Source organism: Staurois parvus, unplaced genomic scaffold (genome assembly GCF_062004578.1).
Source record: "Staurois parvus isolate SC_StPar_1 unplaced genomic scaffold, SC_StPar_1.0 ptg000672l, whole genome shotgun sequence".
In the NCBI taxonomy this organism is placed as follows: domain Eukaryota; kingdom Metazoa; phylum Chordata; class Amphibia; order Anura; family Ranidae; genus Staurois; species Staurois parvus.
Window position 1 is genome coordinate 975,744 of NW_028318468.1, and position 23,794 is coordinate 999,537.

General features: G+C 44.3%; 2 protein-coding genes across 3 annotated transcripts in view; one reads left to right on the top strand and one right to left on the bottom strand.

Annotated features, from left to right (window-relative positions):
• Positions 1 to 3,418, top strand: part of CALHM5 (calcium homeostasis modulator family member 5) — a 28,685-nt gene extending 25,267 nt beyond the window's left edge. For both annotated transcript variants that reach the window (XM_089652148.1, XM_089652147.1), the window contains exon 2: positions 2,787 to 3,418. In XM_089652148.1, coding sequence (XP_089508274.1) covers positions 2,787 to 3,167 — 381 coding nt within the window. In that variant the 3' untranslated portion in view covers positions 3,168 to 3,418. The remainder of the gene's footprint in view (positions 1 to 2,786) is intronic.
• The window catches only part of TRAPPC3L (trafficking protein particle complex subunit 3L), a 92,733-nt gene that overhangs the window by 12,694 nt on the left and 56,245 nt on the right, over positions 1 to 23,794 (bottom strand). Inside the window, exons 2-4 of the mRNA XM_089652149.1 lie at positions 14,661 to 14,708; positions 11,781 to 11,878; positions 10,826 to 10,925 (exon numbers count right to left, since the gene is read on the bottom strand). Coding sequence (XP_089508275.1) covers positions 10,826 to 10,925; positions 11,781 to 11,878; positions 14,661 to 14,708 — 246 coding nt within the window. The remainder of the gene's footprint in view (positions 1 to 10,825; positions 10,926 to 11,780; positions 11,879 to 14,660; positions 14,709 to 23,794) is intronic.

Sequence of the window (23,794 nt, forward strand, 5' to 3'; positions counted from 1 at the left end):
AACTCCACAGGCTCCACAGTGAGTACAACAAGCATGCTTTATAGCATACACAGACTGATGTTACTGTTGTGGGTTTAGTAACACTTTCATTAATTCTCTGCATTAAGGTAAAAAAACCCTCTATTGTCAGTTCTGTAATTGTACAGTATATATTTTGTAGCTGCTATTTTGTAAAATCCAAAGTGTGCATTGTTCAGCAGTTTCTTCAGTACCGCACTTGAATTCATTAGACCTGTAGTTGCTGCTGTCCATGAAAATTGTCCACCCATCTAATTCCCACCCGTTGGGTTGTGTGTGAGAACACATTGGTCTCTCCTCCATATCCTGCCCCAGCTACACGCACATAACTCCCTAGTATCTATACCAACAGTGAGATACCCATTAGTGACCAGTCTGCGGTGTTTGTGTAATAACCATCAGTAACCAGTCTACAGTGCATGTGCCTTAACTTCTTAGTGATTAGCCACTATAGAATGACTGTTAACCCTTCAGTCTAATGTCACCTATTCCTCCGTGAACTGCTTGAAGTAAGTTTGAAGTATGTGATCTGCTTCAACAGCATGCGCATTGACCCCCTTAGTGACAAATGTTCGGTGTATGAGCATTAACCATTCAGTAATCGGTACCTGGCATATATGCAATTATTAATTATCAGAGTTATAAACTGTACATCTGTTAAACCATGACCATGGTTATTTCTCAGTTCCCGCTATTGTTTGAAGAGAATTTGTCAGGTCATTCGATTTAAAAAGGTTTTCCAAAATATTATTTGTTCATATAATGCATTTTATTCATGTTAATTTCCTGTAAAAGGCTCTATTATGTAGACATCCAAAAGCCCTAAAGCTATGCCACCATTTTGGATGTGATATCAGCAGCCCCAGCAGACTCAGAGCTGCCACTCAAGTGGCATCCTACAGTATTCCACTTACATTTTCCCAGAATGAGCTGGGCAAGCACAGAGAATAATTAAAAACTCTGAAAAGAGGAGAGGGCTCAACATGCAGAGAGAGGGTGATGTGCTAGGGAATTTACTTTTCCTGAAGGAGGCGCTGTTCACACCAAAAATTATGCAGGAAACCCTCATTTCGTGCGCGTTTCTCACATTGCATTCAAAACATACTGCACTTGCAATCTGCAGCGTGTGCAGGGGCGGATTGACCATTTGGAAACTTGGCCAGTGCCCGAGGGCCTGGGGTCAGTAGGGGGCCCCATGAGATGCCCCTGGTACCTTTTTCATAGGCTTTTTTGAGTTTGGGCAAGGATACAGGGGCCCCATGATCCCCTATTGCCCCATGAGTTGTCAGTCCGCCCCTAAGCGGGTGTCAGTATTAATTTAACAACAACCTAAACACAGGTTGTACCGGACTGCATGGTACTACTGTGCTGACCCGGTTGATGTGGTAGTAGTGCAAGACAGCACCAAAAATAGCACATGCACTACTTTTGGTGCTGTCTGGCGCAATTTCAGCCCATTCAAATGCATGATTGTGAATCACACAGGAACTCACAGCGCATTCCTGTGCGATTCTTGATGTGAATCAACTGTGAATCAAAATGTACTAGCAGGTTAAAAGGCACAGTGCAAATAAATCCAAAAATAAAACAATAATTTATGTAAAAGAAAATCACTGCAAGTAAGCATTTTAAATATGGATTTTTTTGTGATTTTACCTACAATTATTTATGTTAGTGGCAGGGTTTTTTAACCACTTTCCCTCCAGAAGATTTACCCCCCTTCCTGTCCAGGCCATTTTTTGCGATAGGGTGCTATGTTACTTTAACTGACAATTGCGTGGTCATGCAATGCTGTACATAAATGAAATTTGTGTCCTTTTTTCCCATAAATAGTTTTATTTTGGTGGTATTTGATTACCTGTACGTTTTAATTTTTTGCGCTATAAACAAAAAAAAAAAAACAATTTAAAAAAAAAAAAAAACAATATTTTTAACTTTCTGCTATAAAATATATCCAGTAAAAAAATTTCGAAAATCTAATTTCCTCATAAATTTAGGCCAAATGTATTCTGCTACATTTTTGCTTAAAAAAAATCCCAATACATTTAAATTAATTGGTATGCATGAAAGATATAGCGTTTACAAATGGCGTTATATATATACTGGAATTTTTTTTTTTTATACTAGTAATGGCGGCGATCAGCAACTTATTGCGGGACTGCAGCAGGCATTCTGACACTGGGTGGGAACTGACATCCCAATGACACTAATAAAGTGATCAGTGCTAATAAAAAGCACTGACACTGTACTAATGACACTGGGCAGGAAGGAGTTAACATCTGGGGTGATCAAAGGATTAACTGTGTGCTGTTTTACATAATGTGCTGTGTGTGTTTTATTAGGGAAACATGTTGCTGTGTATTTCTCTGCTGTGCAAAGAAATACACAGCACCATGTTCTTGCTGGCAGAAGAGAGACCTGTGTTGTTTACACACACATCTCTGCCGTCAGCTTTACTCGACGATCGCCAGGTGCTGGTGGGGAATTTCTGGCTGGGACCCATTGATTGATATCCGTAGCCGCCAATGGCGGTGCGGGTAGGGCAGCGTGCGCGCACCCCCTACCCGGAAATGCAAATTACGTATATATACGTGATTTTGCGCAGACCTGCCGCCCAGTAGCAGTAGTTCTAGTATAGGGCAGCGGGCAAGTGGTTACCATATGCTTTATAAAAATGTTAAAGTGAAGAGGCAGTAGACCATAGCTATAAATTATTTATGTTCAAAATTTTTACTATTGACTATGTTTTGTACCCTTTGTATTTGCAGGTTATTGGATGGTGTCTTATAGCTTTACTCGCTTTACTAGCACTTTTATTCACTTGCTGGTCTAGCTGTCAATCAAATGTAAGTTCTGTTCAGAAGGTTTTCTGGAAAATGTATATTGACAAGGAAAAAGAGAAATTTGATGAACTGGCTGGGGAATACGCCACCAAACTTGCCGAAAGGAACCTGAAAAGTTTCTTTGAAAACAAAGACCCAGATGATGACTTTAAACTGCCAAATAACAAAGCTTGGGAGAAGATTTCAGCATTGTATACTTTCAATCCAGATCACCAGTACTATAGTACTCTTCACAGATTTGTTGAGCATGGAGACAATGACAGCGTTAAAGAAGTTATGATGGATTTTGCAGATGGACAAATATAATTAAGCTATTTTTTTTATTTATTTTTGTTTTATATGGAAAATGGAAGATAGAAAAATGGCAATTTATTTTCCACAAATTAACCTAGCAACATTATATACAGCTTCATTGTGCTCTGCAAGCACTCATGTACTACATTATCAAGCAACTGGCCCATCTTGGGCTTGAACATTATTAACCTCATTTAAAACAAATTTGGCCATGCTTGTGTATACACTAAAATATAGGGCCAAACTTTCAGAATGTACAGAGGACAAATGACTACATATACAGTCATGGCCGAAATTGTTGGCACCCTTGATATTTCTCCAGGAAATCATGTATTTCTCACGAAACGTATTGCATTAACACATGTTTTGCTATACACATGTTTATTCCCTTTGTGTGTATTGGGACAAAACAAAAAAAGGGAGGAAAGAAAGCAAATTCGACATAATGTCACACAAACCTCCAAAAATGGGCTGGACAAAAGTATTGGCACCCTTTCACAACTGCGGATAAATAAGAATGTTACAAGCATGTGATGCTCCTGTAAACTCACCTGGGGCAAGTAACAGGTGTGGGCAATATAGAAATCACACCTGAAAGCAGATAAAAAGGAGAGACGTTCACTTAACCTTTGCATTGTGTGTCTGTCTGTGCCACACTAAGCATGGACAACAGAAAGAGGAGACGAGAACTGTCTGAGGACCTGAGAACCAAAATTGTGGCAAAATATCAACAATCTCAAGGTTACAAGTCCATCTCCAGAGAACTAGATTTGCCTTTGTCCACAGTGCGCAACATTATCAAGAAGTTTGCAACCCATGGCACTGTAGCTAATCTCCCTGGTCGTGGACGGATGAGGAAAATTGATGAAAGATTGCAACGCAGAATAGTCCGGATGGTGGATAAGCAGCCCCAAACATGTTCCAAAGACATTCAAGCTGTCCTGCAGGCTCAGGGAGCATCAGTGTCAGCGCGAACTATCCGTCGACATTTAAATGAAATGAAACGCTATGGCAGGAGACCCAGGAGGACCCCACTGCTGACACAGAGACATAAAAAAGCAAGACTACAGTTTGCCAAAATGTACTTGAGTAAGCCAAAAGCCTTCTGGGAAAACGTCTTGTGGACAGATGAGACCAAGATAGAGCTTTTCGGTAAAGCACATCATTCTACTGTTTACCGAAAACGGAATGAGGCCTACAAAGAACAAAACACAGTACCTACGGTAAAATATGGTGGAGGTTCAATGATGTTTTGGGGTTGTTTTGCTGCCTCTGGCACTGGGTGCCTTGACTGTGTGCAAGGCATCATGAAATCTGAGGATTACCAAAGGATTTTGGGTCGCACTGTAGGGCCCAGTGTCAGAAAGCTGGGTTTGCGTCCAAGATCCTGGGTCTTCCAGCAGGACAATGACCCCAAACATACGTCAAAAAGCACTCAGAAATGGATGGCAAAGAAGCGCTGGAGAGTTCTGAAGTGGCCAGCAATGAGCCCAGATCTAAATCCCATTGAACACCTGTGGAGAGATCTTAAAATTGCTGTTGGGAAAAGGTGTCCTTCCAATAAGAGAGACCTGGAGCTGTTTGCAAAGGAAGAGTGGTCCAAAATTCCGGGTGAGAGGTGTCAGAAGCTTATTGATGGTTATAGGAAGCGACTGATTTCAGTTATGTTTTCCAAAGGGTGTGCAACCAAATATTAAGTTAAGGGTGCCAATACTTTTGTCCAGCCCATTTTTGGGGTTTTGTGTGACATTATGTCATATTTGCTTTTCTGCCTCTGTTTTATATTTGTTCCAATACATACAAAGGGAATAAACATGTGTATAGCAAAACATGTGTTAATGCAATACCTTTTTTGTGTGAAATACTTGATTTTCAGGAAAAATATCAAGGGTGCCAACAATTTCGGCCATGACTGTATAAACATATACATCATCCAGCTACTTCCACAGTTCTGCCTATTTAGTATATAGGTAGATATCTTTTGATCAGCTGCTCGAATTCAGATGCATTCCATACTCAGTCTAGTTACTAGGAATTTAGACCTAAAACCACCTAATAATTGTGCAATGTATATATGTATTATATATTCCACTGTTAATTAATTTGATTTTGTACATGAATTATGAATTAGTAAATGCAAAAATTGTATAAATAATGACAGCTGATATTATAAAGCATTTGTGTTGTGCTATGCCAAATATTGTGTGGTCTATGAATCTGACCTTCAAGATTATCTCAGAATCTATTCAGTAAGTAATCTTCTTGAAGGCTGCTTTGTGAGACAAGTACCATAAATATTTTATGTTGTCCTGATCTGCAAAATGAAAAAAATGATGCTTGATGTATTTTCAAAGTAAAATGATACATTTTGCTTACAAACACTGCTAAAAGATATCACCTACTGAGATTATTATTAATCTCAATTATTATAATTATCTACCTATTACCTGTTATTAATATGTGGTACAATTGTATAACTTGTGAGATTGGACACTTCATTGGGTTCTATGGTCAAATTTTGTAAAGCAAATAATGATAATACTGTGTGGTTAAAAAACAATGTATATTTAGGATCCTGGAGCAATGGCAAAGTAAGAATTAGGATATCAGCACGTCACATTGATTTATTGGGTCCATCACAGACTAGGTTTAGCAAGTACATCTGCTATATTATTATTATTACCATTATTATTATTATTATTATTTAGATAGTGCTGACATTCACATATTGTACCTAACAGACCTTAGATACATGCCAATCTGATCTTGTCCAGAATGTAAATAAGTACCATTTATTCTAGCAAATGAGCCTTATTTATGAATAGAAAAGTCAAGTTTGAGGAATGGAAAAAAAAGTTAGTAGTTAATAGTATAACAGCAGTGCTAGAGGCAGTTTTTATTTACAAATGTATATAAGATCACATGCTAAAAAGAGTTAAGCTATGCATGTACAGTACTCAGGGGTCACAAGATGCCTAATAACATACAATCATATGCCAATCCAACTATAAAAGTGGAGCCAGGCAAAAATCCATCATATGAGTAAGTGTATTTAGCTCTGTCTATTCATGTAAGAGTACTCTAAATCCAACCCAGTGAGTTATTAAAGTATTATGCTAAAATACTATAGCATACCCTTATATAAATATATTTTTTTGTGCCTGTCATTTTAAATGTCTATATTCTAGCATCAAACAGAAAGGAGTTTAGTTATCAAACAAAATCATACTTATTACGCTAATTTGTGAGTGAGCAGCTTATAAAACATTTTATTATGCAGGTAAGAGTATTTAACTGAAAATTCAATTGTAAAAATATCAAAGAGAAATATCCCACGTTACTTTTTAGATGAAAGAACCATATAGACAGGTTGGCTGCAAATTGGCGGAGGGCTGTTTATGGGTTAGGTGTAACAGGAATAAATGACAAAATGAAAATGATAATTACACTGAGTACAAACACTGAAGCTCATTATGGATTAAAATTTTGGATTACAGTCATATTGACATTTGTTAAGTGAGATTGGATGTACAGGCGTGTGAATTGTTTAAAACTAAATTACCCTGTTGCTTCTGCTTTACATTGATTACATTATCATTTTGTATCAATATTTCATGCTTTACTCTTTCCGACTCAATTCACGATGCCAAAACACCAGGACAATGATCTCTATTGTCAAAAAAGTGACAGATATTTTTAGCCGAGCCCAATAAAATTTGTAAAGTCACATAAAAGTAGGCAGGGCCAGGGACAAAGGGAGGGGAGAAGGGACACATGCCCTGGACACACTGTTGTTAGAGGGCGCACCAGGAGCTTGCAGCTGCTCTATTCTTCAGCTGCCTCACTGTCACTCCTGGCGCAGGGCCTTTAATAAATGCTGGAAGTATTCTGCTTCTCTCCCCCCTTCAATAACAGCCTACTGCGTGGAAAAGAGGAGGGCTCCAGCAAAGAATACACCTCCTTTTCAGTACGGGCACTTCCCTTGCTGATACAGCTGCTGCGACTCCCACACTCCTACACAGCCATGCAGCTTTTTAACACTCCCTGCCTGCCCCTTTCAACATCTCGCCCCTTTCACTGGCAAAGCATTTGAACCTGGCCAGAAGAGAAGACTGCTGTCCCTTTGAGTCATAACCTGAGACAGCCAGCTTGGTAAGCACTACCTCCCAGTGGCAGGCTGCATGGAGTTAATGCTGCAGGTAGGCTATCCAGGCTTCAGATAGGATCAGCAGACAAGGCTAATGGAGGCAGACTGTCTAGGAATGGGCTTATTTTGTTAAATGCACACTGAGCCATGGGGCCCCTGTGTCCTTGCCCCCACTCAAAAACCACACCCAAAAAAGCCTATGAAAGGTACCAGGGGCATCGCATGGGGCCCCCTGCTGACCCTGGGCCCTCAGGCACTGCCCGAGTGGCTAAATGGTCAGTCTGCCCCTGCATGGAGCCCTCCCCTTCTTTATCTCCCTGACACAGATGCAAGATAAGTCCTCCTCACACTGACACCTTTGATGCAGCAGCTTTTTACCCCATGACACTACTGCAGTGGCATTTTTTCCTTTTAATGACACCACTGATGCAGAGGCATTTTTCCTTCCAGTGACACCATAAATGCAGGCACACTCTGTCCTTCCAGTAACACAACCAATTCAGGGACATTTTTTCTTTCCAGTGGCAATACCGTCGCTGGACAGACACTTTTAAACTCTTTAGTTTGCTTTGATGTGCCACAAACATTGGCACTATTTTAGCAAATGCCACAACCATTACCTATGTTTCAGATCAGAGCTGTGAGCACCACTTTTAGCCCTGTACACAGTGCTACCTGGGTGGGGTGACCAAACTTGAAATCCTCGTCCTGAGCACTGGATGGCCTTGTGCCATTACTGATTGTAGGTCTTCCATATGATAACCATAATATCATTGTACTTTGTATTGGTGTAACATAATATAAAAATGACCTTGGTGCAGCAAACTGTCTCCACTGTGGGTTGCCCTATTACCTTTTCACTGGAAGCTCTCTTCTATACCAAGGACATACTGTGAGTGCAGAGAATAACTATGGCTCATAGCCCCCACGGTGCAATAGCCCAGACTGGAGCAGTTACATCGTCATGTACTGGGCTGTAGAGAGGACGGGAGTGGCTGGCCCAGGTGCTGATCCGGACTCCTGGGTGGATCCTGACCATATGGTCGTAATCTTTCCCCAGCTTGGGGTGGCTCTGTGTTATCAGCGGGCTTTAACAAATGGGTCACAAGAGTGGAGAAAGAACTGTACTCCTGTGATCCACAGAAGTACAGCTAAATTACAACTTTCTTAAATGCGTCTATATTTCCATCTGACAAGGTTTTACAGTCCAGCAACCAACATATTACTGTATTTTTGTGAAACAGATAGTGCTGCAACCCAATAAATAAAAAAAAAATCCCCTGAGCAAAAGGGTGCACACAGCTCAATATAATCCAAATAGATGATCCACAACTCCATGTATTGCTCATAAAATCTTCACTTTATTAACTACTCCACAGTAGCACAACCTTAGAACAGAAACTTTCTGTACTAAGGTTGTATCACCGTGGAGTAGAAAATAAAGTGATTTTTTTAAAAAGCAATACACAAAGTTGCGGATCATCTATCTGGACAAAATTGATGCAACATATTACTGTGAATAATGAAATTACAACTTTTTAGAGACCAAATGTGATTTTATGCATGACTCCAGTCAAATATGTTTTATTAGCCTGAAAGACCTTGTAGCATAAGCATGTTTGGTGTCTGACTGATTGGTATTTTCTTACACATTCATGTTTTGTCATTGTTATGAAGGTAGCTCCATAACAGCAGGAATTATGGAGTATGGATTGAGTTTCCTTCCATGTCTAATCCACTTGGATTAGGACCGCAAAGGCATTGGATTACACAAGAAATCAATGGCTGAAATCTGGAGCTTGTAGCACAAGAACACTGGCCAGTGCATTCTTCATTGATTGGAAGGTCTTCTCATATGCTGGTATCCAAGACACCACAGCCAGGGTACTGAAGCGCACACAAATTTCATAAAGTAGCCATATAAGAACCAAGAATAACATACCTTGTTTTTTTAAACTTAAAGAGCGAACCAGACCATGAATGCCTTGACCTTCCCTGTCTTAGGTCTCAGGGTTCCTCCTCCTACCTGAATTCCACATTACTGGACTTCTGCCATGCCTATTTGGTACTTGCCAGTTTGTCTGGGAGATGTAATGTGTTCAATGACTTGCCAGGTAGAGCTGTACATTGCCATTTCATCCAGGTAGGTGATAGCAAATATTCCAAGCCCTTCCAGCAGGTCATTTATGACCCTCTAAAAGGTTGGAACTTTCTTTATCCTAGATGAAATTACTGTGAACTTGAATAATCCATATGGGGTGATGAAGTCTGATAGGTGCTAAGAGAATTTTTAAGTACCCTCTGCTCAAGTCTATGATTGTTAAATAGCAGGAGGCCACTAGGGTAACTAACAACTCATTGATGCTGGGAATTGGGTAAGCATCAGCAGTAGTGATAGCATTCAGATTTCTTTCGTCCACACAGAACCTGGCCATCTGATTTTTCTGGGGACCAGGACTACAGGTTACACCCAGACACTGAAGAACGTCTGAATGAACACTAACTGCAGCATCTCCTTCTTCATGACATCTCAGGCAAGACACGGTAGGCAAGCTTTTTGGCGAGAAGGTCTGCTCTTAGTTCCCAAGTATCACTTAAGAATTCCAATAGTGGGTCTGTCTTAACCTCTTTGGGTCAGCTGCAAACTGGCATTACATAAGCTTTTCTTTCATGGTGTGTCTTGAACATGCTTACATGAAAAGCACCATCTTCTACCTACTAAATTTACTGCATAATTGACAAAATTCAGATGCTTTGTGATGGGATATGGCCCTTCCAGGGGCGGACTGACAACTCATGGGGCCCCCGGGCAATAGAGGATCATGGGGCCCCCGTGTCCTTGCCCAAACTCAAAAAAGCATATGAAAAAGGTACCAGGGGCATCTCATGGGGCCCTCTACTGGCCCCGGGCCCTCGGGCAGTGCCCGAGTTTCCAAATGGTCAGTCCGCCCCTGGGCCCTTCCATGCTGATTGTAGTTTGTTATACCCCATTGAGAGATTTCCTCTAACTTCCTGTTGCATCTCTGGGACAGGAAGTTAAGGGAAATATCCTGAATGGGACACAGCACAGCAAAAACACATTTCCCTACTCTATCTCTAAAAAATTTTTTTATCTGGACATAAATAAAATTGCTCAGCATGATGCCTTTTGCTGAGGATACATTATTCAACACTCTCCTATTAAACCACATCAGCCATAACTGACAACTCAGGTCCCTACTAACAATCAAGAACTGATTTGAGTGGTTTCTGATCATCTGATCACTATGTCAGCTATAACATAGTGATTACATGCAAGCAGAAAACATTAAATATGAGCAAATCATATAATTTGAAGAAAAAGCAGTGAAGATCACCAGAACCACATAATATAGTTAGCCATATTCTATGTAACAAAATCTCAGAACAGAGACGGGAGCAGTGCATTTATATTTTTAAACCGTGTATTGTACAGGAGAATGGTAGATGAAAAATATGTACCTGGAATTATGTTTCATAAAATATCAGAATCAGTTTATAGTACCTTTGCTATAATGTCCACTGTTTCACTGTAACTTCGACATTTCTTTATACCAGAGTTGGCCAAAAAGTCTTCAATTAGCCTAACTCCAATGTTGTATCCCCTGCAAATGGCAAAACAAATGTAAAGAAATAAATGAAGTTATGGGATCTATCATATGGAATACTGGAGTCTATGTTACCTTTAATATTAGGCACACATGGATTAATACCAGGTACTGCAAAACAGTTACAGGCTAGTCAATTTACATATTATAAAGGTTTTGTATTACTTCTCTTTCCTTGTCTGGCCACTTATTGGTCTTTTTAGATAATTTCTCCAAAGCATATGGCTTTGGGAGCTATTGATTAGAAAGAGTCACAAGGCTCTTGTAACCGAGGGAATGTACAGCCATACTTGATAAATTTTATAGCTGAATAATTTCTCTGCATATGAAACAGACCATGCACTGCCTATAATAATCACATGACAAAATTAGTGAAACCTGTACAAGATGGTGCTATCATTCACTTAGGGCAACCTAACTACTCCATCAGGTTTGGGCCAATCGGCAGCTAGCAGTAGCAGATGATCAGCTCTGTATAAAAGCTTATCGTGATCAATAAATAAGTACTTAGTGTGTGAAGCGCATCTACATTTTTTTGTCTCTTTGTTGGTCTACCTGTTTCGTAGTATGTTAGACTGCAATTCATGTCCTTCGTTGTTCATCTAGGAGTATAAGATCTTTAAATACAGCCCTAAATCTATTAATTTTGCAGCAAAGGTCTGTGATTTTCAATAAGGTTGAGGCCTATGTTTAAAATGCTATACATCATATAAAAAGATTATTCCCCACCAGGAATTCACCAGAGATTATAATTGAAAATACAACTATTTACTTTTTTCAATTTACATTTACTTTTCATTTTTTTCAATTGTGGCAGTCACCAAAAAAAGTGATTGTGGAAAAAATACTTACATTGTATCCAAATATTTGTTAATTTCCTCATCGTTGTCATAATCTTTAACCATCTGTGCCACTAGTGCACCATATGTGAGAACAAAAAGATCTCTGCTCTATAAATAGAAAAATATAATGATGTTTAATGTAGTCAAACACATGAAAAAAATCTTTAGAGAACTAAACTCTCTGGCTTCCAATACCAACTTCTGGAAACCTGCCACAACTAATAGAACTTGTTATCAGATCCCACAAAGGAAAGATAAAGACACAACAGCGTATGTGAAATGATAATCATACAAGCAGTAGAACCACAATATTAAAAAAAAAAAAAAAAAAATATATATATATATATATATATATATATATATATATATACACACATATATATATATATACACACATATATATATATATATATATATATACACATATATTGTGCTATGGGGTAGCTCTGGAACATTAGCCAGCCGTAAAATCATTGAGTCTTTTGATTTTGAAAAACAGACAAAATAGCTTCCATCTGAAAAAGTTCTGGTACAATCAGGGGCAGACTGACCATTCGAGCACTTGGGCACTGCCCGAGGGCCCGGGGTCAGTAGGCGGCCCCATGAGATGCTCCTGGTACCTTTCATTGGCTTTTTCATAGGCTTTTTTGGGTGTGGGCGATGACACAGGAGCCCCATGATCCCCTATTGCCCGGGCTCCCCATGAATTGTCAGTCCGCCTCTGGGTACAATGAAAGTACATAGCAGGCTTGCCAGCAAACTCTCGATCCCACACTGGGTTTAGAGTTCCTCCTTGTTAAGGGTGCTGGACAGGGGTGCAACAACTAGCATCTCAGTTTGCCAGAGAGCTCCTCGCTTGCTCACAGCATGGGAGTCTCTCTCCACTCTACCTCAATGACACAGGTGCTGATTTCCCTCTGCTGCCTTTCAAACCTCCCTTGCCTGGGGCTTAACCTATTTGGGACCAGAGTCCTGGTAATCAGGGTTTTAAGGCTCTTTCCACCCAAAACTTTTTGAACCTTCAAAATTCCGGGCCCCTATATGAATTTATCAATCCAGAGTGTACTGGAAATCAGTCCTCTTCATCCAAGCTTCCTCCGGCAACACCTCACCCTGAGTACTCAGCTAATATCTCCAAAACTGTCCCTCAATTGTTCCCAGCTCAGGCACAAATTCTGAAGGGTCAGTTCTTTAACCTCTTCACGCCGCCAGTACGCAAATATGCAGCCTCTTGGCGGCTGGGCCTTGACACTGAGTGGCCACATATATGCATACCATTTGTAAACAAATATGTGCTGAGAGCACGCGCCCTGCGCGCTCCCAGCACATGTGTCGGCATTTTACGGAAAAGTCCCGATCTCTCCTTGCGATTGGGACTTTCCGATCATGTGACTGTCCTGACAGCCAATCACGGTGGTCACATGACCCTAAACCCCGCCCCACCTCCTGGCATCAGAAACCCCTTAAAGGGCCGGGAGGAGTCGGCATGAAGGGGTTAAAGCATATGAAATATAGCTTATTGAGAATAGGCAATATTAAATCAAGCCAACAGGTGGAACTTTGGGCTTATTTTCAAATGTATTCCTCTGTCTATTATGCTCTTTTGTTGCAGAAAGACTGTTGTTCACAAAGCTTAGTAGTTTGAACTTATCCTGTCTGAAAGGAGACAATACCGTTATGTTGTGGGAAAACTATGTCATGTGTTACATGTGCATACATGTAAAATAAACAAACCAAGATAATTTCCTTTTAAACCTGCTAAAGTTAAAATGTTTCACAGTCCTTAACAGGCTGGTAGAGTGGATACAAAGTCCTAGAGACCAATTTTTCTTTTTTTTGTCGGGGGGGGACTAGATTGTGTAAGCACGTGTTGCAGCAGAGGGTGTTGCCAGGTCAAGGTTCACTTAAGAAAGGAGTCTGCTCATCTTCCACAAGTCTTTCTCAGAGTCTGGGCTGTGGTTACTTTTTTGTCCACAAGTGCAACCTTATAGAAGAAGTTCTCACTGCTCATTTTATTAATGTGTTTTGTTCCCCAAGGGACAGAGTGCATGTAGTACTTTGCTCCATCCTATCAGAGGCTAGCTGGAATGTATAGGTTCTTCAAAAGGCCCCAACTCCATCTCCCTTCCCCACCATCCAAACATGCTGGCTGCATTGACAGATGGCACTTTTCTCCATCTACAAACATTTGCCTGCTAAACTGGGACATTTTAGCTGGCATGCAGCTTGTGAAGAAGCTTGTCTTAGGCAAGTGCTTGGAGATGGTGCAAATTGCCAAATGGTGGCCATGTTGTACACTGTCCCCCAGGGAACAGAACAAATGACCAAAATTGAAGTGAGTTTTGGACTTTTGCCACCATTTTTAAAACACAGTCATCAAGCAAAGAGAACTTATATTACTAGTAGATATCTCTGAGGTTTCAGAGAGGGTGAATGTCTCTGCAAATCAGCTTCAGGTAAATATGGAGTTTCAGATTTTTGGTGTATTTAGAACCTCGTTAGGATATCACCACAGTCATTTTATTTGCAGAACTAGTAAGTTACAGCCTAGGGTTTTAGTAGTAACCAGTGATATTGCTGAGATTTTAGATTTTGATTCATGAACTTAGTTTCAGAAGTCTTTAATCATAGGGGCAGGGTCACAGGCATGGACATATTAAAATTAGGTCTTCAAATGTTATCTGTTTATCACAGCTGAGCTCACATTTTGCCCAAACAGTTAAAATTAGTGTGAGTGTCAAACTGGATGATAGACCCAGGCATTTTATATGCCCTTACACCCATGCTGACTCCTAGCACTCCCGGAACTTTACAGTGGAGTATGTTGTATTAAATACCATTGATTGCCTCTATTTGCTTCACGTGCTCATGCTGTTAGCACCATACTTACTATATGATGTGCTGAGGCAGAGGAGGAGACAGCTGGTAAATGCCAGTCCTAAAATATTTAAAGAAACAGCAGTTAGCATAGGGAATCAGGCTTTTTGGAAAAGTATTGCAGACTCCATTATGCGCATTTTATGACCACTAACAAACACTTTCTAACAGTTTTAACTCCCATCAAGATAATATGTAAATTAGAAATAGAAATATCTCTCTTTCAGGTATTGCTCATAATGCTACTCTTTTACAAAGGTCGAATAACCAAGTTTTAAGGTTATATACAGGACATGTGTGGAAATTCATGTGTGCATGCTGTATAAGTAATAGAGGTTTCACATGACTGGTGTAGCTGGCCAGCTAAGACCAGTCCTAGGTTGTTAATATGGTTCACATATATGTGTATACCAAACCTGCCAATAACCTCAGTACAGTGTATATGTGCATATGTTAAAGCCAAAAGCAGAATCATTGCTGTGATTTATGTCTTTGATTGTTATATGACATTTTTATATTAATTGTGTTAGCAGAAGCAGAAAAGGAAAATATGCCTTTAAGAGTTAGTATAAGGTGAGCCAATCACAGACAGCCTCACACTGTACAGAGCCTTAACCAATCCCAGCCAGTTTCACATTTATGCCTGTGTAAAACTCCCTGCTAGAATAGTTTAGAGACACATGCTCACCAGACAGAGGAGGAAACAGACAAAGTTCCAATCAGAGAAGCTCCATGGAAGTAGAGAAGGCCAAATAGGTATTTAATGCACTTGTGTTTTCCTCTGTTGTTTAGCAATGCAGGTAGATCTGTGTCTAAAAACTGTTGTATGTGTTTACTTGTAGTTCCACCGAATTTACGAATTAAACGAATCAAGTCACTGTAGAGTAATCATAATCGAACGAATTTACCGAATCTAACGAATTTATCAAGCTATCGAATCAACCCAATGTAATACGAATTAAACCATTGTAATATTAAAGAAATAAGCCATTGTAAGCAGTGTTATATGAAGAAGATTGAAGTTATTAAAGAAGTTAACTAAAGTATTCGGTGTGCTCTTTAAACCTACTGCATCCATAGAGCGGCATTGGAGGAATTACAGAGTAAAGTCAGTCTAATCAAACAAAGAAACAGCAATTGCATAATTTTTCTAATGCCACAGCGCACTATGCATCAAAGGGTGCTGCGCCTGCCACAACTGGTGTGAGACTTCTATGGTATCAGTTTTTTTACAATGCATGCTTTAAAGACCTTCGTTAGGATCAGAGTGAGGATGTTGGTCTGCATATTTGAGTTGTAAATCTTCCTTTGTTTAAAATTAAGCATATCTAAATAGCTACATTCTTAAAGGACCATAAAAATGTGCCAGATTAATCACTATAGGGCCAGAACAATAGTTGTTTGACTTCACTTCTTCAGCCATTCTTCAGCATTAAAGTGCATCCAATTCCAAGAACAAAATAATATATTTACTGGAGCTTTTAGATTTGGCAACTGTTTATTTTAACCTGTTTTCTGTCCTAGGATGACAACACTCATATACAACACTATCTATGGAGAAGAAGCATTGTCACCCTAGAGCGTGACTACAGAACATAGGAGGGAGGTGTTCTTTAGTCCACAGAGAGCTGAGAACATTGCAGCACAGGCAACTTGCACAGGAAGTTATCAGTTCGCTGTATTTTTTTTGGTCAGATGAACAGGTTTTTGCACATATCAAACAGATATAACAAAGGAGGAAGAGAATAAGAAAAGTTTGTTGTTAGACTTTACATATAATTTATTACCCTCCTTATTCTGTAAAACAATAATTTGATATTTAGATCCTTTTGCATGGCCGATGGAGCTCTTTTAATCAGTTAGTAGTAAATTTATAAAAAACATGTATTTGCTTTTAATAGCATTTAGGCAGCAATAACCAAAACAAAAATTTTATATTATATATATATACTGCTTCAAAAAATTAAAGAAACACTTTGTAATCAGAGTATAGCATTAAGTCAATTAAAGTCCTGGGATATTGATCTGGTCTGTTAAGTAGCAGAGGGGGTTGTTAATCAGTTTCAGCTGCTTTGGTGTTAATGACTAGAGATGAGCGAAGTATTCAAAAATTCGATTCGACTGATTCGGCGAATTCGTGGAAAAATTTTGATTCGAGTCGAATATATTCGCTGTGAATTTAACTTAAAAAAGGGTGTTTCTAGGCTTCAGAGAGACTTAATATTAGTGCTGAACACTGTACCTTTAATTTAAATGCCCTTGGAGTCTGCTGGGGAAGAGAAATAATACTGTCAGGCAGTATGACATGCAGATGAGTGCCGTCGATCTTAGAATCACCGCACACTTCACTCATTTGGCCAGTCACGGGGCCAAAACCAGAGTGTGGAGCCACAGTGTGGCGGTGGAGGCAGCAGCAATGGGAGGCCATACAGCACCCTATGACAAAAATGGAAACCACCAGCAGTGTGAGGAGACCTGAAAGTGGCACATGGCAGAGTGTGGCGATAGAGACAGCAGCAATGGGAGGCCGTACAGGGACCCATGACACACTCTGGACCTGGCAGCAGCATGAGGAGGCGGTACAGGGGCCCATGGCAGATTACGGGCCTGGCAGCAGCATGAGGAGTCGGTACGGGGGCCCATGGCAGATTACAGGCCTGGCAGCAGCAATGGGAGGCCGTACAGGGACCCATGACACAATCTGGACCTGGCAGCAGCATGGGGAGGCGGTACAGGGGCCCATGACAGATTACGGGCCTGGCAGCAGCATTTGGAGTCGGTACGGGGGCCCATGACACACTCTGGACCTGGCAGCAGCATGAGGAGGCGGTACAGGGGCGCATGACAGATTACGAGCCTGGCAGCAGCAACTTGGACAGGAGGACGTTCAGTTTCTGCACCGTCTGGTGCGTGCTCGCAAACTGTTGTCTCTTGGAAACGGATTCCAAGAAAGACTGCTGACGGAATCCGTGAAGAGGAGTAGCAGGAGAAGGAGCATCTGAACGAGCGGAATATGCCAACAAGCGACAACAGGGGCCCATGACAGATTACGGGCCTGGCAGCAGCATGAGGAGTCGGTACGGGGGCCCATGGCAGATTAGGGGCCTGGCAGCAGCTATGGGAGGCCCGTAATCTGCCAGCACCCTATGACAAAAAATGGAACCCACCAGCAGTGTGAGGAGACCTGAAAGTGGCACATGGCAGAGTGTGGCGATGGAGACAGCAGCAATGGGAGGCCGTACAGGGACCCATGACAGACTCTGGACCTGGCAGCAGCATGAGGAGGCGGTATAGGGGCCCATGGCAGATTAGGGGCCTGGCAGCAGCTATGGGAGGCCCGTAATCTGCCAGCACCCTATGACAAAAAATGGAATACACCAGCAGTGTGAGGAGACCTGAAAGTGGCACATGGCAGAGTGTGGCGATGGAGACAGCAGCAATGGGAGGCCGTACAGGGACCCATGAGAGACTCTGGACTTGGCAGCAGCATGAGGAGGCGGTATAAGGGCCCATGGCAGATTAGGGGCCTGGCAGCAGCTATGGGAGGCCCGTAATCTGCCAGCACCCTATGACAAAAAATGGAACACACCAGCAGTGTGAGGAGACCTGAAAGTGGCACATGTTTGGGGCATGATTCATGGCGGATTTAGTCAGTTGTGTCAGGAACTGGTGGTTTGAAATCCAGACTAATCCACGCCTGATTCATTTTCACAAACGTCAGTCTCTCCACACTTTGGGTGGACAGTCGTGTCCTCCGCGGAGTTGCAATACCTCCTGCCGCACTAAACACGCGCTCCGATGCCACGCTACTGGCCGGGCATGACAGCCTTTCAAGGGCAAATTCAGCTAGTTGGGGCCAAAGGTCAAGTTTCGTTGCCCAGTAGTCAAGGGGATTGTCTACCTCGGTTGGCAGGGTGCTGTCCAAGTAGGCCTAAGCCTGTTGTTTGAGGTCCTGCTCCAGGTCCACCTGATGCTGCTGCTGCTGCTGCTGCTGCTGCGGCTGGTTAGTAGTTTCCTCACTGCGCTGGTGAAGAAAGCTACTCATCATCGACTGCAGACTGAGGCAGCCGCTGCTGGTGGAGCTGCCACTGCTCCTACCACCCCACCCCTCCCCTGCTGCCATGGCAGCGGAACGCGAGCGCACAGGGCCCACAGTGTCTGAGGATGGACGTTGGCGCAGACAGGCAGAGACCAGCTGACTACATAGGTGGTTTTTATAGTACGTTATTTTGGCCTCCCTCTCAGCAGGTGTGAAAAAGGCCACCATTTTTGAACGGTAGCGAGGGTCCAACAAGGTGGACAGCCAAAAGTCATCCCTCTGTCTGATGGTTATTATTCGGCTGTCGCTACGCAAGCAAGCGAGCATGCTATGGGCCATTTGTGCCAAGGAATGCGAGGGACTCCCTGCCTCCATCTCCACAGCATACTGCCACGGTGCGTCTGGGTCCTCTGTCTCCTCCTCCTCCTCCTCTACCAGATGCTCCTGCTCCTCCACTCCTGTCCGCTGAGTGGAAAAACCACCCATTTCACTCAATAATTCCTGAGCACCAATGTCCTCCTCTACCTCCTCCTCTTCTTCCTGTCCTGCCCCCACAGGGGTCATGTGGCGTTGAGATCTGTGCGCCACGTCTACCGCACCCTGACCAGCCATTGTTAACAGCATTTGTTCCAGGACGTGCAACAGAGGAATGACGTCGTTCATCCCATAGTCCTGGCGACTCACGAATAGCGTGGCCTCCTCAAAGGGCCTGAGCAAGCGCAGGTGTCACGCATGAGCTGCCAATGGCTGACATCTAAGTTACACAGGGAGTACCTTTATCCGCTTTTAACATCAGGAAATCGGTGATGGCCTTTCGCTGTTCGTAAAGGCGGTCTAACATATGTAGGGTTGAATTCCACCTTGTTGCAACGTCACAGCATGAGGAGTCGGTACGGGGGCCCATGGCAGATTACGTGCCTGGCAGCAGCAATGGGAGGCCCGTAATCTGCCAGCACCCTATGTCAAAAAATTCAACACACCAGCAGTGTGAGGAGACCTGAAAGTGGCACATGGCAGAGTGTGGCTATGGAGACAGCAGCAATGGGAGGCCGTACAGGGACCCATGACACACTCTGGACTTGGCAGCAGCATGAGGAGGCGGTATAGGGGCCCATGGCAGATTAGGGGCCTGGCAGCAGCAATGGGAGGCCCGTAATCTGCCAGCACCCTATGTCAAAAAATTCTACACACCAGCAGTGTGAGGAGACCTGAAAGTGGCACATGGCAGAGTGTGGCGATGGAGACAGCAGCAATGGGAGGCCGTACAGGGACCCATGACAGACTCTGGACCTGGCAGCAGCATGAGGAGGCGGTATATAGGGGCCTATGGCAGATTAGGGGCCTGGCAGCAGCTATGGGAGGCCCGTAATCTGCCAGCACCCTATGTCAAAAAATTCTACACACCAGCAGTGTGTGAGGAGACCTGAAAGTGGCACATGGCAGAGTGTGGCGATGGAGACAGCAGCAATGGGAGGCCGTACAGGGACCCATGAGAGACTCTGGACCTGGCAGCAGCATGAGGAGGCGGTATATAGGGGCCCATGGCAGATTAGGGGCCTGGCAGCATCTATGGGAGGCCCGTAATCTGCCAGCACCCTATGTCAAAAAATTCAACACACCAGCAGTGTGTGAGGAGACCTGAAAGTGGCACAGGGCAGAGTGTGGCGATGGAGACAGCAGCAATGGGAGGCCGTACAGGGACCCATGAGAGACTCTGGACCTGGCAGCAGCATGAGGAGGCGGTATATAGGGGCCCATGGCAGATTAGGGGCCTGGCAGCAGCAATGGGAGGCCCGTAATCTGCCAACACCCTATGTCAAAAAATTCTACACACCAGCAGTGTGTGAGGAGACCTGAAAGTGGCACATGGCAGAGTGTGGCGATGGAGACAGCAGCAATGGGAGGCCGTACAGGGACCCATGACAGACTCTGGACTTGGCAGCAGCATGAGGAGGCGGTATATAGGGGCCTATGGCAGATTAGGGGCCTGGCAGCAGCTATGGGAGGCCCGTAATCTGCCAGCACCCTATGTCAAAAAACTGAACACACCAGCAGTGTGTGAGGAGACCTGAAAGTGGCACATGGCAGAGTGTGGCGATGGAGACAGCAGCAATGGGAGGCCGTACAGGGACCCATGAGAGACTCTGGACCTGGCAGCAGCATGAGGAGGCGGTATATAGGGGCCTATGGCAGATTAGGGGCCTGGCAGCAGCTATGGGAGGCCCGTAATCTGCCAGCACCCTATGTCAAAAAATTCTACACACCAGCAGTGTGTGAGGAGACCTGAAAGTGGCACATGGCAGAGTGTGGCGATAGAGACAGCAGCAATGGGAGGCCGTACAGGGACCCATGACAGACTCTGGACCTGGCAGCAGCATGAGGAGGCGGTATATAGGGGCCTATGGCAGATTAGGGGCCTGGCAGCAGCTATAGGAGGCCCATAATCTGCCAGCACCCTATGTCAAAAAATTCAACACACCAGCAGTGTGAGGAGACCTGAAAATGGCACATGGCATGAGACACTGTGGACCTGGCAGCAGCATGAGGAGGCGGTATATAGGGGCCCATGGCAGATTAGGGGCCTGGCAGCAGCTATGGGAGGCCCGTAATCTGCCAGCACCCTATGTCAAAAAATTCAACACACCAGCAGTGTGTGAGGAGACCTGAAAGTGGCACATGGCAGAGTGTGGCGATGGAGACAGCAGCAATGGGAGGCCGTACAGGGACCCATGAGAGACTCTGGACCTGGCAGCAGCATGAGGAGGCGGTATATAGGGGCCCATGGCAGATTAGGGGCCTGGCAGCAGCAATGGGAGGCCCGTAATCTGCCAACACCCTATGTCAAAAAATTCTACACACCAGCAGTGTGTGAGGAGACCTGAAAGTGGCACATGGCAGAGTGTGGCGATGGAGACAGCAGCAATGGGAGGCCGTACAGGGACCCATGAGAGACTCTGGACCTGGCAGCAGCATGAGGAGGCGGTATATAGGGGCCCATGGCAGATTAGGGGCCTGGCAGCAGCTATGGGAGGCCCGTAATCTGCCAGCACCCTATGTCAAAAAATTCTACACACCAGCAGTGTGTGAGGAGACCTGAAAGTGGCACATGGCAGAGTGTGGCGATGGAGACAGCAGCAATGGGAGGCCGTACAGGGACCCATGAGAGACTCTGGACCTGGCAGCAGCATGAGGAGGCGGTATATAGGGGCCTATGGCAGATTAGGGGCCTGGCAGCAGCTATGGGAGGCCCGTAATCTGCCAGCACCCTATGTCAAAAAATTCTACACACCAGCAGTGTGTGAGGAGACCTGAAAGTGGCACATGGCAGAGTGTGGCGATGGAGACAGCAGCAATGGGAGGCCGTACAGGGACCCATGAGAGACTCTGGACCTGGCAGCAGCATGAGGAGGCGGTATATAGGGGCCCATGGCAGATTAGGGGCCTGGCAGCAGCTATGGGAGGCCCGTAATCTGCCAGCACCCTATGTCAAAAAATTCTACACACCAGCAGTGTGTGAGGAGACCTGAAAGTGGCACATGGCAGAGTGTGGCGATGGAGACAGCAGCAATGGGAGGCCGTACAGGGACCCATGACAGACTCTGGACTTGGCAGCAGCATGAGGAGGCGGTATATAGGGGCCTATGGCAGATTAGGGGCCTGGCAGCAGCTATGGGAGGCCCGTAATCTGCCAGCACCCTATGTCAAAAAACTGAACACACCAGCAGTGTGTGAGGAGACCTGAAAGTGGCACATGGCAGAGTGTGGCGATGGAGACAGCAGCAATGGGAGGCCGTACAGGGACCCATGAGAGACTCTGGACCTGGCAGCAGCATGAGGAGGCGGTATATAGGGGCCCATGGCAGATTAGGGGCCTGGCAGCAGCTATGGGAGGCCCGTAATCTGCCAGCACCCTATGTCAAAAAATTCTACACACCAGCAGTGTGTGAGGAGACCTGAAAGTGGCACATGGCAGAGTGTGGCGATGGAGACAGCAGCAATGGGAGGCCGTACAGGGACCCATGAGAGACTCTGGACCTGGCAGCAGCATGAAGAGGCGGTATATAGGAGCCCATGGCAGATTAGGGGCCTGGCAGCAGCTATGCGAGGCCCGTAATCTGCCAGCACCCTATGTCAAAAAATTCTACACACCAGCAGTGTGTGAGGAGACCTGAAAGTGGCACATGGCAGAGTGTGGCGATGGAGACAGCAGCAATGGGAGGCCGTACAGGGACCCATGACAGACTCTGGACTTGGCAGCAGCATGAGGAGGCGGTATATAGGGGCCTATGGCAGATTAGGGGCCTGGCAGCAGCTATGGGAGGCCCGTAATCTGCCAGCACCCTATGTCAAAAAACTGAACACACCAGCAGTGTGTGAGGAGACCTGAAAGTGGCACATGGCAGAGTGTGGCGATGGAGACAGCAGCAATGGGAGGCCGTACAGGAACCCATGACAGACTCTGGACCTGGCAGCAGCATGAGGAGGCGGTATATAGGGGCCTATGGCAGATTAGGGGCCTGGCAGCAGCTATGGGAGGCCCGTAATCTGCCAGCACCCTATGTCAAAAAACTGAACACACCAGCAGTGTGTGTTAGGAATGGACTGGCCAGCAATGGTGGGACTCACCTGCCTTTTGATCTGCAGTACCAGGGCTGGCCAGCGGGTGCTCCCAGCAATCAGAGACTCAACCTTTCAGCCAGCTAACACCTGGAACTGATGATACTGGGGTATTTAAGGGATGGCCAGACTTGCAGACTCTGCCTTGGTGTTGTGTTTGTCCTGGGCCCTGTATCTGTCCTGCATCCTGTTTCTGTTCCTTTGCTGACTTCTCCTGCTCTGATCCTGGCTTGTGACCCTGACCATCCTTCTGTCTGACCCTCTGTACTACGCTGCTTGCTACCTGCTGAACCTGGCCTGTGACCCCGACCATTCTCTGCTTGCTCCCCCTGTACGTACCTGCCCATTGATATTGACCCGGCCTGCCTGATGACGCTTGCTTGTATATACTGTTATCTGTGGGTGGTTGGTTTGGTTTGTTTGCACTGTGTTATGTTTTAGTATTGCACTGCATTTATGTTTGTATTGTTAGTGTTAATAAATTGTATTGT